Below are 17997 nucleotides of genomic sequence, written 5' to 3' on the forward strand. Positions count from 1 at the left end.
ATTGAGTTTGAATTCTGAGTTGATATCGAATCCGTGTCTCGATGTTTTGACAGTTGATTAGAGATTGGAATTGGAGGACTTGGAGATCGGTTACCAATCGAAGAGTTGGAAGACGGTATAGATTGTTTGATTTATCGACTTTGAGTTTTGAATTGTTTAGAGTTTGAATCGAGTTGTCTCTTGTTTGACAGGATTGATTGAAGCTTCGAGAAAAAGGTAAAAGTCGACATTGAAATGAATGGGAACGAATACTCGAGATCGACTTATTCTCGAGTTTCCAAAAATCACATACCGCTTGTTTATTTGCTTGCGTGAACTTGATTTAGTTATTGCTGCACTTGCATTCATATTGAGCCGACTTTCGATTTGTTTTGAAATGAGACGTTTTAGGGAGCTATATTGAAGTGGCTTTGGATTTCGAGTTTTTCCAATTGCCAGAATACTTCTTATAGTTGTTCTGAAGTCTAGGGGATCAAGTTGATCGACTTCCACCCCGAAAGGGTGCGTCGGTGAGTTGTCGTGAAGACTTGACCCCGGGATCCCAACCGAGTACCGATCGATTTTATGATTATCTGACTTGATAATCTCAACTTTTAAATTCATGCATTCATTCAATATCATTTCGATGTTATGATTTATGTTGACACATTTCGATTGAAGTGTTTATTTGATATTGAGTGCATGTCTCTTTTACTTAGAAATTATATTTCTAACCAGATTATTCCGGTTGTTGTCTTTGTTTTGTATGTGTAACTTGGCAACAGGAGGATCAGGAGCTGGACCGAGTCGTCCTGGTTATCTTGGGGTGAGATTGATATAGGTGAGACTCCGTGTCGTAGGGTCGAGTCTATTTGAAATTGTATTAGTTTTGTTGAGTCGGTGGAACTCATTTATAAAACTCGAATGGTTATTGTATTTTGGGCAGAACCTAGATTTGGCATGTTCTAAATATTGATTTGTATTATGTTTGAACTTGGAATGTTTAGAATTGCCCTGTTGGTTGTTTTTGCAGGCTCCTCGACCCCTCTGCACATTTTGCCTGCGCGCGGGCGAGGAATCACCTCGCGCACGCGCGAGGAGTTTGAAGAGGCTCGGGAGATTTTGCCCATGCGCGCGCGAGCTCCCTTCTCGCGCGCGCGTGAGGTGATGACCTCGCGCGGGCGCGATTCTCTAAAAAAAAAAATTGATTCGTTTTTCTCGGCTTATTGTGTTCGATTATGTTTAATTATTCAATATTAGAGGATTAGAATCAGGGTCTCACACAACGTTTGAAGTCGGCACCAAAAAATTTGGGAGGCTTTTCTCCATGAGCGGGGGCCGAGGCAAGTAGAGTGAATGAAACAGTAGACATGTTCAGAATCCAAGAAATACAAAGAATTTCTTCTTGCAATTGTAAATTAGGATGAACTTCGAATTCTGAATAAACATCGAAAAACAGGAACACAACAACTTGAAACTAGTCGAGGCGAGAGATTCTCTCTTTCCACAAGACGAAATTGTCCGTTATAAGTACTAAACGTTGTCGGTAATTGTCTCTAAGATACAACGACTTGCGAACACGATATATCAGCACAAAAAATATCTCAAACTTCAGCGAACTAAAATACTCAACAACTTTCTTTTGTGGAGATGGGGGGAATATGAAGAAAAGCATAAATCTAATGTTTGACGTTATCAGAATTCAGAGTTCTCTATTTTCTGAGTCATAACCAGTCATATATATAAACTGAATCCCCAAAGAACATGTTGACATGAGTCAATTTTACGTGTTTTTATTGCATGATTCCGGTGTGTTTGCATTAGTTTTGTTTCATTTTGTTGTGTTAAAGTTTGTTTATGTGCATTTAGTGTTCTCTCATGCATTTTGTTCACTCTTGCATTTGTGGTGGTTTTAGCAGAAAAACAAGAAAAAATAATATATTTTGGAAGAAACAGGGTGCGCCCGAGCCATCAATTGGTGCAGCTCGAGCGTAGAATTAGAGATAAGAAAATAAACAGGCAGAGGAGCACGTGCCCGGGCGGTCACATACTGCAGCCCGAGCGCGTGCTCGAGAAAAAGAAACAGTAAGGAGGCCAAATGTTCAGCACCCGAGCCTTCAAATTTTTCGGGTGTTTTACATGTAAAGAATTCTTTGAACCTATAAATATATAAATTATAGCGTTTTCAAGGGTTCTAAAGGCTGAAGATTATGTGAGACCTCGGTTCTAAACATCTAATCAAGGAGTAAACTAACAAGCAAGCATTAAAAGCCAAGAACATTTTTTTTTAAACTAGAAGGGGCCGCGCGGCTGCGCACGACGCCCTGACTGCCGCGCGGCCGCGCCCTCCAGAGGCGCGGCCGCGCATGGCGCCCTGTCCAGGGGGGCGCGCTGCTCCTGTTGTTCCTGCTTCGAAAAACAATCCAAAGTATATTTAAAGCTCGGGAAAGTGCTACAATCATAGCCCAAACAACATAATCATGCATTGGTACACAAATCCATCAACATACAATACCAGAACTAATAAAGTTGTTCAACTGCTCAACATGATAGAACATGCATCAGTGCTAGCTATTACAAGCCGAATACAAAACATAAACTATATTGTCATGCTAATACGACTTCTAAACCGAGTCCCATGACTAACTCTCCCTCTTGATGCTAACCGGGTCTTCGCTGACTCGATCCTGCCCCACCTGTTGCCAAGTACACATATAAAACAAAGCAACAGCCGGATAACTCCAGTGAGAATGATATTTCCAGAAAAAGCAACATAACAAGTAATATACCAACAACATGCTTCCCAGACAACATAATCAAATCAAAACCAATTATATGCATGTCTTTAAATAGGGATATTGATTCTGATAAACAAGGGGTTGATGTTGTGCTTTTGGGATCCCAAGGATGAGATCACGTAACAACTCACCGACTCTCCCAATTGGGATGGTGCCACGTATCCCACTTCCCTAGACTTTGGTGCGACTATAAGGAGTATGCTGACACTAGGCGAACCTCTATGCCCAGGCCACTCGCTTAAAGCCCCCAAAATGTCTAACATAAAAAGGACTATTCTGCCCGCTGAAGTCAAATGTTTGGCTCAATATGAATGCATAAAAAAACATAAAGCATTAAGCCATATAACAAAACTCAATCAACACAAAATACAAGTTCCACATGCTAGAACAAGTATTGATGCAAGTATGTGATTTTAAGGGAAACTCGAGAACCAATTGTCCCGAGTATGCTATCCCACTAACGATGACTGATTTTACCTTTAAATGCAGTAGCTCCAACTCTGGAAATGCTACAATAAAAGGTTTAATCAAAAACTAAACAATCCAACAACAACAACAACAACAACGGCTCAAGGTAATCTCTTTATCGTTCTTCGTCCAATCTCTTAGACGATCCAATGATGTCAATACCGGGCTCGACAACTCCAAACAAATCTGTACGGAGACAAAAGATGATCAACAACGACGATCAACTCAATAGCCAAGTTTCAACAACTCGAAATGGTTCGAAATCTCTAAAACTCAAACCGGCGACATAACGGCTATAACTGAACAAACCGGAAACGCAGACATCAGTTCAATAACGATATCAACTCATATCAATGCTAAGACAAAAATAACAAGTCAAACCCAACACATCTCAAAACTTCATTTTCGAAAATAGCTTCCAAAAATCATAACAATTCCGAACGTCGCTCTATTTCAAAACCGACAGATAATAAACGATCAGAACTCTGCCAAGAACAACATACTTGAATCTCAAACGATTCTAACAACATCCGAAAATAGAATGTATCTGATCGTAGAAAAAATTACGATATAACGGAGCTCTCGTTGCAGTGATCGCTACTCTGCCTTCAGAAATAAATTCTAACGGTCGGATCGAGATCGGACTGAAATCAGAAAGCTCGAAAGCTCAAAGGGGCGGCTTCAATGGTGGGCAACGAGTTGGAGGAGGAGGAGGAAGAATGACCAAGTCAAACCATGAGTAGATAATATATAAAATCCACTATTTACGTTTTAGTCCCTAAAATTTCCAAAATTTTCAAAATAGACCCTGATCAAAATCAAGTTGGCTCTTGAACTCTGTAATCTCCGATTAACTCAAATAAACTTATTTAAGATAAAAATGGGGCGTTACAGATTAAGAGGCGGCTGCTTGTGGAGCTTGGAGGCTTTCTTCTTCTCGTTTTGAGTATTTCTTCTTCAAAACTTTAATATTTGATGTTGAAAAACTTTGTTAAATTGGTTTTTATTATGAATCGCAGTAGCTAAACTTTTATTTTGGTTGAATTTAGGGGATCCGACCCCGAAAAACTTTTGTGTAATTGAATATTTTGGACGAATTGAATTTACTTTATATTATTATGTGATTTTGTCATGGTTTTGTTATTCTATGTTGAGGAGTAGCTACATTTAACATAGTTTCGTATGTTGTGAATTATTATCGAGAGATAAATTCATGATTAGGACGAGTGATAGGATCCATGGACTTAAAATATATAGAGAGATATGATATTTAGTACATGTTGATAGTCATAGACAACCAGGTTAAAATTTATGGAAATTCAAAGAGCGCAAGGCAATCAGTAGTGATAAATAATCAGATAGAATTGATTATTTCATACTTGAATTAGGTTGGCATAACTTGAGAGAGTGTGTCAAAACTTTATAAAAAATTTTCAAACATAAGTTTATAAAAGTAAATTTCAATCGTCCAGTTCAATTAGGGGGAGGTGAACCAAAATTCCAACAGATTTATTTATTATTATTCCTTGTTAAAAATAATATTTTTCTCTTTTAATTTAAGTGACTTGAATTTATTTTGTTAGTTTATTATTTTAGTTACTATTATTCTCAAAATTTCGTTACTTTGGATAGAGAAATAAAATAATGAATTAATTTTGAAATAGTCCCTAAGGACTATACTCGTACTCGGTACACTTTACTATAACTTGATTCGTGCACTTGCGATAATTTCGAGTGGAATTGAGGTATAATTATATTGATTTTAAGTGTTAGTATTTGCTCGATCAAGTTTTTGGCGCCGTTTCCGGATACTATAAATTAATTTAATTTGCTTTATTTAAATTTCTCTATACCAATTTTAATCACTATTTTCATTTGTGAACTGCAGGATACTCTTGTAGTGTATGCAACATCCACTTGATTTGGAACTCATCCCTTTTGATCCTGAAATCGAAAGAAATTTTCGCAGGAGAAGAAGGCAACAGAGAGAAGCAATGGCAGAAGAGGAACAACGAAGGTTGAATGATGGAGAGGCTGAAGATAATGCGCCACCTGTTTACAAATCCATGATGGATAGCGCCTTGTCATCCATTGAGGACGTTAGACCGAGCATCATCAGGCCAACAATAGCAGCAAACTAATTTGAGATAAAGCCATCTATTATTCAAATGATTCAGAACTCAGTTCAGTTCGGAGGGACAGCAATGGACAACCCAAACACTCATATCGCAAATTTCCTAGAAATTTGTGACACTTTCAAGAAACAGGGAGTTTCTGATGATGTTATTCGTTTATGATTATTCCATTTTTCACTAAGAGATCAAGAAAAAGCGTGGCTAACAAATCTACCTGCGGGTTCAATTACTACTTGGGATGATCTGGAAAAATCCTTCCTCACCAAATACTTCCCTCTGTCAAAGTAAATAAAGTTGAGAACATATATCATTACGTTTGCCCAAGGCGAACAAGAATCACTCTACGAGGCATGGAAATGCTATAAGGAACTGTTAAGGAGATGCCCACACAACAAATTACCCGACTATCTTGTGGTAAAAAAATTTTACTATGGCCTTCCTCATGTTAATCGCACTATGTTAGATGCAGCTGCAGCTGGAAATCTGTTAAGAAAATCACCAGAAGAAGGATGTGAGTTGATTGAAGAGATGGCATCTAGCAGTTATCACCCTCAGTCTGAGAGGAATATTATGCGGAAATCTGCAAGAATGCATCAGGTAGATGCGTTTACTTCAGTGGCAGCTCAACTTGAGGTAATGAATAAGAATATTGATGAGCTTGAAAGAGTGGGTGCCCGATTAGCCAACTTGTGGCTAAGGGCTTTTATGACTCTATGTAAAACAATCTTTTGTTTAATATAATTTACACTTTTATAATGGCATTGACTTTATCTTTCTTCATATTGTTATATTATGATATACTATTGTTGTTTTGATAAAGACCTTGAATATACTATGGTGTATGTAAGATGTGGTAGCACATGAGGATGGCTATCATGAAACACATCTTATAGTCACTGTATATTCTAAACTGTTCCTAGTCAATTGAGCCGTCCGCAAATAAGGATAAGGATCGCTCGAGATTGAGACTAGCATTTGTGATGCCGAGTACCACGTTTCATTGGTATGGAACATAGAGATGTTCAAAGCATGCAAATGGATATTCATATGATGAATGATCGAACTATCCTATTCGGACTTTCCAAGTGGTTATCACTTATCGAGTGGATAAAGTCTGCGGTTTTGGTTGTACACCATTAGTCCTTATTACCTGAAACATCATTGAGACTATATATGCTAGTACTGTACTTTGACTCGTTTACCGACTCTATTGGGGTCATCAGGTGTCGGGATTGGGTACAGTTACGACACATATAGGAGTCGATGCTTTGTTGTCAAGGATTCACCACATACTTGCGAGTGTGGATATCCTATGCAGTCTAAGGAGATATTAGTGTGACAAATCTCTGGCCAGAGTACATGATGTGTTTTAGGTTAATGGGTTTTCCTAGTAACACATGCGATGTCACTAATAGATCTCCAAGATGTTATGCATAGTTATCGAATCTCGAACAACTCTAGATATACCAATGGTTGTTGATTCGATCGGGATATATGGATGAAGGGACCGTACTGTACACTAACCAAAATCTACTGGTTCTTGCAGGCACTATCAGTAATACCTAGGGAATCATGAGGCGATGTTGCTAGGCGCTCTTACCATGATTCGATGGGTAAGTCGGAAATTGTTGTTCCGAGTCACAAGGAGTTGTGAGCCCACGGCTAGCTGTATTCCTGAACCATTGAGGGTTACACAAGTAATGGATTACTAAAACCCTGTAGAGATAGTTAAATTTAAAGAGTTAAATTTAATGAAAGAGAAGTTGGACTTCTTAACTAAAGGGAGTGAGATTTTCTAAAATGACATAGGGATGGGCATTTTTGGAAATCACTGAATTCGGATTCAGAAAAACTATCTTGACTCTAAAAGATGCAGAAATGGTTTCTGTGCACATTGGTGAAATCAGTTTATCAATCCGAGTCACGATGAATTTTATATTAATTTCTATAACAACAGGCTTGGCTTGTTGGGCTTAAGTTATGGATTGTGGGCTTTAAGGAGTTAGAGTCCTGATACAATTATAACTAGAAATTATCTATAAATATACTGCAGTGTTCGAAAATTCCATAAGATTTTCAGTCTTGCAATTTTCGAATTTCAGCCTATATTATTCAAGGGGATTTTCGAAATCCTCTGTCCCTTTTGGAGAAAATTCGGGTTGTGATTTTTGTGAAAAATTACAATCTGAATTAACAGATCATATCTGTTTATTCTCTACGCAAACTTCTGATTGATTTCTAGTGCAGTCAATCAGAGGGTTTTGTTTTCTATTCGTGGACCTGATTGAAGAAAAGTTCATTCATCAGTTCCTGGGATATACAACAAGAGCAGATTAAATTCTGTTGGTGTCCATAATCTCGCTTCGAGATTTTAAGGTAAAATATTTAATAGTGATTATTTGTTTTACTTACACAAATTTAATCGTAAAGTTTTGATACCCAGATATGGAATCGTTCATATTAATAAAATAAATTTTAAACTTCCGCTGCACCGGGTATCAATTCTAATTGATCTGAAAACAGTTTTCCAACAGTGGTATCAAAGCCAGGTTGCTCAGATCAAACGATTAAATTAATCGATTGTACAAAATTTTTAAGCCTCGGTTTTTGAAACAAAACGAAAATTTAAAATTGAAATTTTAATGGGCAAATCGGGCAGCGATTGTCGCTGCCCAGCCCGGGCCCCTTTTTGGGGAGCGGGCTGCCCGGGATTGTCCCGAGCAGCCCGGAAAAATTATTTTTTAATTTTTAATTAAAATTTTAATTTTTGAAATTCTAGTTTTTGATTCGATCGAAAATTGTTTTTGATTGGTTCACGAGGCATCGGATCGAATTGTTCGAGTCCGAAAATTTTAAAATTGATTTTTGGATAAATTTGAATTTTTGGAAAATTTATAAATTTTATCCGTTAAATTAAATTTTATAAAATTAATTATTTTGGTACAATTGATGATAAGATATGATCTTATGGATGGATAAGATAAAATATTATTTTATCTTTTAAATTATGATGCCTTTGCATGTTTATCCAATTATTTAATTATTGAATTAATTAATGGATAAAGGATGATCGATTTCCATGACCAATATTTTAGGTGTATGTTAGGTGATTTACATTTGTCTTATTGTTGTTGGTGTTTATTAATGGGCTTGGTTTATAGCCCAATATGATTGTCACATGTAATAAAAGTGGGCCTGGTTTATGGCCCGTTCCCACCCCTGAAAATGTATCACATATTTGTCATTGAAAATTATTGTAAATTTATTAGACTTAGTGGGAGACAAATATTTGAAGAAATGGTGGGCCCAGCAGACAATGAAGACCGAAGAAATGTAAATTGAAAGCACAATGTAATAGAATTGCATTGCATACTTGCATATCACCTAGGATTGGACTTAGACTCGTGATTGGCAACCACGGGTCGATTAGTTAATGGGATCGATCATCCTTAAATAATATATGATATTATTGATGTATGCATGATGAGACAAATTTTCAAAAATTAAAAATCCCTCATTTTAAATATGATTTAAAATTGATATCAAGATTAATAAAAAGGGAATTTAAATATTGTTTAAATATTCCTACCTTCCATCAACGATCAATGTATGAGATGCTACCCGCGGATACGGTCTGGCTCATATTATTGGGGGGGCCCGTTCGTCGAAAAGCTGTACATTGGATCGACACATGTTGTAAGTTGGGTGGAACTCCCATGGGATTGGCTCATATTATTGAGGATCCACATGGCGACCGTCCATCACAACTTAATATTGATGGGTTATCTTGACATGTCACAATAAACGGCGTCATATTATTGGGCCCTTATTGGACATGAGGTAAAAACATGGGGGTTACTTTGGAAGTAATTGGGCTCTACCTTTTAAAAATTATGGTTGGCTGATATTATTCGGGATCATGATTTGTCAATTGGACTCCATGTTCTCACTAAGGAAAACAGTTTCCCGTTTTCACTAGAAGGTAGTGAAATCGTTAAAATAGTGGGAGTGTAATTCATAAAATTAAAATTTGCCATATTTTATGTCTTAGTAAATTAATTAAACAATCATTGATTATTGTCTTTTTCCTTTTCAGTATACTATTACAATGACTTCTCGCAATCCACTGTTTTCAATTCTCGAACAAAACAAATTGACTGGCGCAAACTATACGGAATGGTTCCGTAAGTTGAAAATTATTCTTACTTCGGAAAAATCTTTCTACGTGTTAGAGAAGCCGCCTCCGAAGGAAGCCCCGGCTAATACAAGTCCGGAAGAGTTGGCCAAACTTGATTTATGGTGGGACCATGATATCAAGGCCAAATGCTACATGCAGGCTTCGATGTCTGATGAGCTTCAAAGGAGATTCGAGGATACCGTGAATGTTGCTGACATTCACAAGAACCTCAAGGAACTCTTTGGAGCTCAGTCAAGATCGGAGAGGTATGCCACCGTCAGAGAGCTCATGACTAGCCGCATGCGAGATGGGACTTCGGTCCGTGAGCATAGGGTGCGCATGATTGGGCTCATTGAAAAGTTGGTAACACTTGACTTGACTTTGGAGCATGAACTTAGCGCGGACTTGTTGCTTCTATCACTTCCTTCATCGTTTGACGGTTTTGTGATGAACTTCAATATGAACAAGATAGAGGCCACCCTTGAAGAGATGGTCAATATGCTTGTCACATATGAAGCCATACTAAAGAAGGATAAACCGGTACTCTTGGTTGGCTCCTCTTCTAACTCTAAGAAAGGACCAAGTGGAAAGGGTAAGAAACGTTCTGCCCCGCCCAAGAAGATTGTACCAAATAAGAAGGGAAAGGCCAAGGCTTCAATTGGGATAAAAGATGAAAATGTTTGTCATTACTGCAAGAAACCCGGTCATTGGAAACGTAACTGCAAGGATTACCTCGAACAGTTGCGAACTGCAAAGGGTATGTTTTACATTGAAATAAATGTTTCGCTTAATACTTCTTCTTGGGTATTGGATACCGGATGTGGATCTCGCATTTGCAATGATTTGCAGGTGATGACAAGAAGTCGTAAGCTAAGGATGGGTGAGACCCAGCTAAGGCTCGGGAATGGTTCTAGAGTCGAAGCCAAAGCTATAGGAGACATTTATTTAGTTTTGCAGAACAATTTTAAGTTATTTTTGAGATATGTTTTATATGTTCCGGATTTGGTCAAAAACATTATATCTATTTCTATGCTTGATAGAGATGGTTTTTCTTGCAATTTTGTGAATGGGATTTGCAATATTTACAAGAATGAATGTTTGAATGGAAATAGACAACTTGAAAAGGATCTATATAGCTTAAAATTAAAAGACGTTCCAATTAATTATGTTGATAAACCGGTAACAACAATTAAAAGGAAGGATGATAGTCAAAACCCGGCAAACCTTTGGCATGCTAGGCTAGGTCATATTTCCTCAAGGAGGATGAACAAGCTAGTGGGAGAGGGCATGTTTGATATGTCTGATATTAACTCTCTACCTACTTGTGAGTCCTGCCTAAAGGGAAAAATGACTAAATCTCCTTTCAAAGGGAAACCTGAGCGTAGTCAAAATCTGTTGGATTTGATCTATACAGATGTTTGCGGTCCATTTAGGATTGGTACTAAATGAGGCAACACCTACTTCATTACCTTTACTGATGATCATTCTAGGTATGGGTATTTATATTTAATGAAATATAAGCCTGAAGCATTTGAAAAGTTCAAAGAATTCAAGGCTGAAGTAGAAAACAAACTAGGTAAAAGTATTAAGGCACTTCGATCGGATCGAGGTGGAGAATACTTAAGTACCGAGTTTTTGGGCTATCTAAAAGAGAATGGGATTCTCTCTCAGTGGACTCCTCCTATGACACCTCAGCTTAATGGTGTTTCGGAGCGTCGCAATCGAACTTTGTTGGACATGGTTCGATCCATGATGAGCTTCACTGAGCTCCCACCTTCGTTTTGGGGCTACGCACTTGAAACGGCGGTATTGTTGTTAAACAACGTCCACACTAAAGCAGTAAATAAAACACCATACGAGTTATGGAATGGCAAAGCTCCTAAGTATTCGTACTTGAGGATTTGGGGATGTCCTGCTTACGTGAAGCAGACAGTGGGAGATAAGTTGGATAGTCGATCCACTTTATGTTATTTTGTAGGGTATCCGAAGAATTCAATCGGATATTATTTCTATCATCCTGCTGAAACAAAAGTGTTTGTTTCAATAAATGCCACCTTCTTGGAGAAGGAGTTCTTATTGGATAAGAAAGGCAAGATGATGGAACTCGAAGAAATTCAAGAAGAACCCGAGATACAAAATAGTGATCCTACACCTCAAGAATCATCACAAGACACGCCTATTACTAGGAGATCCGAGAGGACTTCTGGGCCTCCTATTAGATATGGTCTTCTTCTTGAAGGGGATCAAAGTGAACCCGACATTGGATGTGATCCAAGAAACTTCAAGGAAGCAATTTCTGATGCGGATTCGAATTTATGGCTTGAAGCTATGCAATCGGAAATAGACTCGATGCATTCTAACCAAGTTTGGTCTTTAGTAGATCCTCCCGATGGAATTGTTCCAATTGGGTGCAAATGGATCTACAAGAGAAAGCTTGGGTATTGACCTACAAGGCACGATTGGTGGCAAAAGGTTATACTCAAAGACAAGGAGTTGACTATGATGAAAGTTTTTTACCAGTCGCAATGTTCAAGTCCATAAGAATCCTTATTGCCATAGCAGCATGGTATGACTATGAGATATGGCAAATGGATGTAAAGACTGCATTTCTTAATGAAAACATTAAGGAAGAGATCTATATGATGCAGCCTGAGGGATACACATCCATGGGAAGCGAGCATAAGGTATTCAAGCTTCAGAGATCAATCTATGGTCTCAAACAAGCATCAAGAAGTTGGAACCAGAAATTTGATGAAACGATAAAGGATTTTGGTTTTATCAAGAACCCGGAGGAACCATGCGTGTACAAGAAAGTAGTTAAGAATGCGGTAACATTCTTAGTACTTTATGTTGATAACATCCTACTCATGGGGAATGATGTAGGGATGTTGCAGTCAACAAAGATTCTTAGTACTTTATGTTGATAACATCCTACTCATGGGGAATGATGTAGGGATGTTGCAGTCAACAAAGATATGGTTATCAGGTAGATTCTCGATGAAGGATTTAGGTGAGGCATCCTATATTCTAGGAATTCAGATCTATAGAGATAGATCTAAAAGAATGATAGGACTCACTCAATCAACCTACATCGACACCATATTGAAAAGGTTTTCTATGGATGAGTCCAAAAGAGGACATCTACCTATGTGTCATGGAGTTTCTCTATCCAAGTCTATGTGTCCCAAGACTGACGAAGAGATAGAGAAGATGACACACGTGCCATATGCGTCAGCCATAGGTAGTATCATGTATGGGATGATATCTACTAGACCGGATGTGGCCTATGATCTGAGCGTCACGAGCAGATACCAAGCCAATCCCGGTCAAATGCATTGGAAAGCCGTGAAGGATATTCTTAAGTACTTGAGAAGGACTAAGAATTTGTTCATGGTTTATGGAGGGAGAGAATTGAAGTTGGAAGGCTATACCGACTCTAGCTTCCAATGTGACGTGGATGACTCGAAATCAACCTCTGGATTTGTATTCATGCTCAATGGCAGTGCTGTCTCTTGGAAGAGTTCCAAGCAGGACACTACAGCGGATTCCACCACTGAGGCAGAATACATTGCAGCATCAGCTACTGCTAAAGAGTCGGTTTGGATAAGGAAATTCATCCAAGAGTTGGGTGTAATTCCTGAAGCTGTTGGTCCAGTCCCGGTGTACTGTGAAAACATGGGTGTCGTTGCTCAGACAAAGGAACCAAGGTCTCATCAGAAGTCCAAACACGTACTGAGGAAATACCACATCATCCGGGAGATCGTGGAAAGAGGAGACATCAGTGTCGAGAGAGTGGCCTCTACAGACAATATCGCTGATCCGCTTACTAAGCCCTTGCCAGGACCATTGTTTGACAAACATCGCGAAGCAATGGGATTACGTAGTATGACTAGTTGGCTTTAGGGCAAGTGGGAGATTGAAAGATTGGGTGCCCGGTTAGCCAACTTGTGGCTAAGGGCTTTTATGACTCTATGTAAAACAATATTTTGTTTAATATAATTTACACTTTTATAATGGCATTGACTTTATCTTTCTTCATATTGTTATATTATGATATACTATTGTTGTTTTGATAAAGACCTTGAATATACTATAGTGTATGTAAGATGTGGTAGAACATGGGGATGGCTATCATGAAACACATCTTATAGTCACTGTATATTCTAAACTGTTCCTAGTCAATTGAGTCGTCCGCAAATAAGTATAAGGATCGCTCGAGATTGAGACTAGCATTTGTGATGCCGAGTACCACGTTTCATTGGTATGGAACATAGAGATGTTCAAAGCATGCAAATGGATATTCATATGATGAATGATCGAACTACCCTATTCGAACTTTCCAAGTGGTTATCACTTATCGAGTGGATAAAGTCTGCGGTTTTGGTTGTACACCATTAGTCCTTATTACTTGAAACATCATTGAGACTCTATATGCTAGTACTATACTTTGACTCGTTTACCAACTCTATTGGGGTCATCAGGTGTCGGGATTGGGTACAGTTACGACACATATAGGAGTCGATGCTTTGTTGTCAAGGATTCACCACATACTTGCGAGTGTGGATATCCTATGCAGTCTGAGGAGATATTAGTATGACGAATCTCTGGCCAGAGTACATGATGTGTTTTAGGTTAATGGATTTTCCTAGTAACACATGCGATGTCACTAATAGATCTCCAATATGTTATGCATAGTTATCGAATCTCGAACAACTCTTGATATACCAATGGTTGTTGATTCGATCGGGATATATGGATGAAGGGACCGTACTGTATGCTAACCAAAATCTATTGGTTCTTGCAAGCACTATCAGTAATACCTAGGGAATCATGGGGCGATGTTGCTAGGCGCTCTTACCATGATTCGATGGGTAAGTCGGAAATTGTTGTTCCGAGTCACAAGGAGTTGTGAGCCCACGGCTAGCTGTATTCCTGAACCATTGAGGGTTACACAAGTAATGGATTACTAAAACCCCGTAGAGATAGTTAAATTTAAAGAGTTAAATTTAATGAAAGAGAAGTTGGACTTCTTAACTAAAGGGAGTGAGATTTCCTAAAATGACATAGGGATGGGCATTTTTTAAAATCACTGAATTCGGATTCAGAAAAATTATCTTGACTCTAAAAGATGCAGAAATAGTTTATGTGCACATTGGTGAAATCAGTTTATCAATCCGAGTCACGATGAATTTTATATTAATTTCTATAACAACAGGCTTGGCTTGTTGGGCTTAAGTTATGGATTGTGGGCTTTAAGGAGTTAGAGTCCTGATACAATTATAACTAGAAATTATCTATAAATATACTGCAGTGTTCGAAAATTCCATAAGATTTTCAGTCTTGCAATTTTCGAATTTCAGCCTACATTATTCAAGGGGATTTTCGAAATCCTCTGTCCCTTTTGGAGAAAATTCGGGTTGTGATTTTTGTGAAAAATTACAATCTGAATTAACAGATCATATCTGTTTATTCTCTACGCAAACTTCTGATTGATTTCTAGTGCAGTCAATCAGAGGGTTTTGTTTTCTATTCGTGGACCTGATTGAAGAAACGTTCATTCATCAGTTCCTGGGATATACAACAAGAGCAGATTAAATTCTGTTGGTGTCCATAATCTCGCTTCGAGATTTTAAGGTAAAATATTTAATAGTGATTATTTGTTTTACTTACACAAATTTAATCGTAAAGTTTTGATACCCAAATATGGAATCGTTTCATATTAATAAAATAAATTTTAAACTTCCGCTGCACCGGGTATCAATTCTAATTGATCTGAAAACAGTTTTCCAACAGAGCTAAGTTTGGGGAATTCTTCAATGTGTATTCAAGAAGTGTGGTGCGAAAAATGTGTTGCTGAACATTTTACTAAAGACTGTCAGACTGGAAATCCACACTATCAGCCAGAGGGAGTTATGGTTAACCATGTAGGAAATCAAAATTGCCCTAGGAATGATCCTTTTTCGAATACGTATAATCCATGGAGGAAACAACATCCAAATTTCTCATGGGGAGGACAGAACAAAAGGTAGTACGGGAATCAGAATTACGGAAAACAACCTCAGGAAGATAAATCGAGCATGGAGCAGATGATGAAAAATTTCATATCATCCATTGAGACCAGAATGCATAATCAGGGTGCTTCAATAAAACATTTAGAGAATCAAAGTGGATTGTTGGCTAAAGCGATGGCTAGTAGAGATCCTGGTGCATTACCAAGTGACACTGAAAAGAACCCAAAAGAGCAGGTGAAAGCAATCGAATTGAGAAGTGGGAAGAAAGTGGAGACTGAGCAGCAGGAACCACAAAAGACAGAGGTCATCACTGTACCGGAAAAAGCAGTAGTTAAGTCTTCAAATTCTACACCTCCACCCACATCACAGTCAAATTTTGTTATTCCACCACCTTTCCCTGCATCTTTTAAGAAGGCCAAGTTAGATGCTCAGTTTGCCAAATTCTTGGAGATATTCAAGAAATTGAATATCAACATTCCATTCGCCAACGCATTGATGCAAATGCCTAGCTATGCTAAGTTTTTGTAGGATATTCTCTTCAACAAGAGAAAATTGGAGGAACATGCGATGATCAGTTTAACAAAAAAATGCTCTGCATTGGTTCAAAACAAGATTCCACCAAAGCAAAAATATCCAGGGAGTTTCTCTATCCCTTGCATGATTAGTGATGTGAATTTTCAAAAAGCTTTGTGTGATTTAGGTGCTAGCATAAATATAATGTCATATTCTGTTTTCAGGAAACTGGGTTTGGGGGAGCCAAAACCCACCAGGATGTCGTTGCAGTTGGCTGACAGGTCTATCAAATATCCAAGAGGGATAATAGAGGATGTACTGGTGAAAGTAGACAAATTCATCTTCCCGGTGGATTTTGTAGTGCTTGATATGGAAGAAGTTTTGGATATGCCACTTATTCTGGGAAGACTTTTCCTGGAAACAGGAAAAGCACTCATATATGTCCAAAAGACAGTATTACTACTGAGAGTTGGAGAAGAGAAAATTTCTTTTGATGTTTTTAATGCACTCAAATGTTCATAAATTGATGATGAATTTTTCCAAATAGATGTTTTGACTCACTTGTATATAATTATGTGCAAGAGACATTTCAGGAATCTTTAGAAGCTGCACTTGCATCTCCTTCCCATGAGGATGAAATCCATATAGGAAAATAAGAGATGACTGTGTTCTTGAACGATAATCAGCCATGGCGAAAACGTGGCAAGCTTAGACTTGAAGATCTAGGTGACCGGAAGGATTTAGTCCTCCAGAAACCAAGCCTTGAGGAACCACCGACTGTTGAATTGAAACCACTACCAACTCATTTGAAATATGTATTTCTTGGTGAGAATAACTGTAGTGACCCGCACCGTGATCACCTACTAATCAGAAGCTTAAGCATGCAATTTATTAATAAAATAATCTTAATCAGAGAAACTGCAGAATTAAAGTAAGTCAAATACCAGGTAAGCAAAACCTAGTGGTCAACCCCGCTATCCAGCCTTGGTCACCACCTAACCTCCCTGTCTCCGGGAGAACTACCTGCATCTGCCCCATGGAATAGGGCATCCAGCCAACATAAAATAACCGAAAGTGAGCCTAAAATGCTCAGTACGAGAGTGTGAGTATACGGTGTTATGTGTGCATGTATGCAAGTGAACTGGGTACCAAAACTCTCAGGTCAAGAAACAAGCTCATAGACCGGGCCCAGGGTATATAGCACGCTGCGCCGTCGCATCAGGAAGTGGCTCATATACCTAGTGGATAATGGTGACCTGATACTAGTATATGTGTCCAACCATAAAGGTGACCTGACACAAGACTTACGTATCCAACCATCCACAAACTCGTAGGGTGAGCGCCCTACTACAGGATACCTCTAAGGTAAAAGCTCAATATGCTCATGTATGAAACATACAGTCATGACATGCTGTATATAAAGGCATATAAAACATGCAATCACATAATCCATGCAAACACATAATACATGCATACTCAATCTGGATATCTCGAATAATACTTCCGTACCTTACTAAGGCAGATCCTAGAAGCTCCCCCTCTAGGTCCAAGCCTACCATGCAGCACTACAGCATAAATAACCATGCATTACCTAGCATGCCAAACATCACCTACTAGGCTCTAAAAGCCTTAATTAAACTATAGTCTACTCCCTATTTACTATAGGGAACCAAAGCCATACCTTCGTCCGTCGTCAGCCCGCTGATGTCGCATGCCCCATAGCCTGGGCATAGCCTAGCTACGACTCCTAGATGCCTCGCCAGAGCTTCGCCGCCTGGCTACTACTGCGGACACTGTCCGCTATAAAATAAACTATTTCCTACTCCAACTCTTAAAGAAAGAGTCCCGAAGCCCTTAAATAGAGCGATTACCGGGAGAGGAGAGGAGAGGAGAGGAGAGGAAAAATTGTACTTAAA

General features: G+C 38.5%; 1 protein-coding gene across 1 annotated transcript; it reads left to right on the top strand.

The window, feature by feature from the left end:
• Positions 1-15634: 15634 nt before the first annotated feature.
• LOC140889175 (uncharacterized) lies at positions 15635-16603 on the top strand. The gene is made up of 2 exons (XM_073296883.1): positions 15635-16092; positions 16306-16603. The coding sequence occupies exons 1-2, from the start codon at positions 15635-15637 to the stop codon at positions 16601-16603; spliced, it is 756 nt and encodes a 251-aa protein (XP_073152984.1).
• The last annotated feature ends 1394 nt before the right edge of the window (positions 16604-17997 follow it).

The sequence above is a fragment of the Henckelia pumila genome, chromosome 3, assembly GCF_033568475.1.
Source record: "Henckelia pumila isolate YLH828 chromosome 3, ASM3356847v2, whole genome shotgun sequence".
NCBI classification, from domain to species: domain Eukaryota; kingdom Viridiplantae; phylum Streptophyta; class Magnoliopsida; order Lamiales; family Gesneriaceae; genus Henckelia; species Henckelia pumila.

What these genes read in the sequence shown, in the direction of transcription:
- LOC140889175 (XM_073296883.1), top strand. Translation starts at nt 15,635, where the DNA reads ATGGAGCAGATGATGAAAAATTTCATATCATCCATTGAGACCAGAATG. An exon ending in CCTAGCTATGCTAAGTTTTT is followed by an intron (nt 16,093 to 16,305) that starts GTAGGATATTCT and finishes TTCTGTTTTCAG; the next exon opens with GAAACTGGGTTTGGGGGAGC.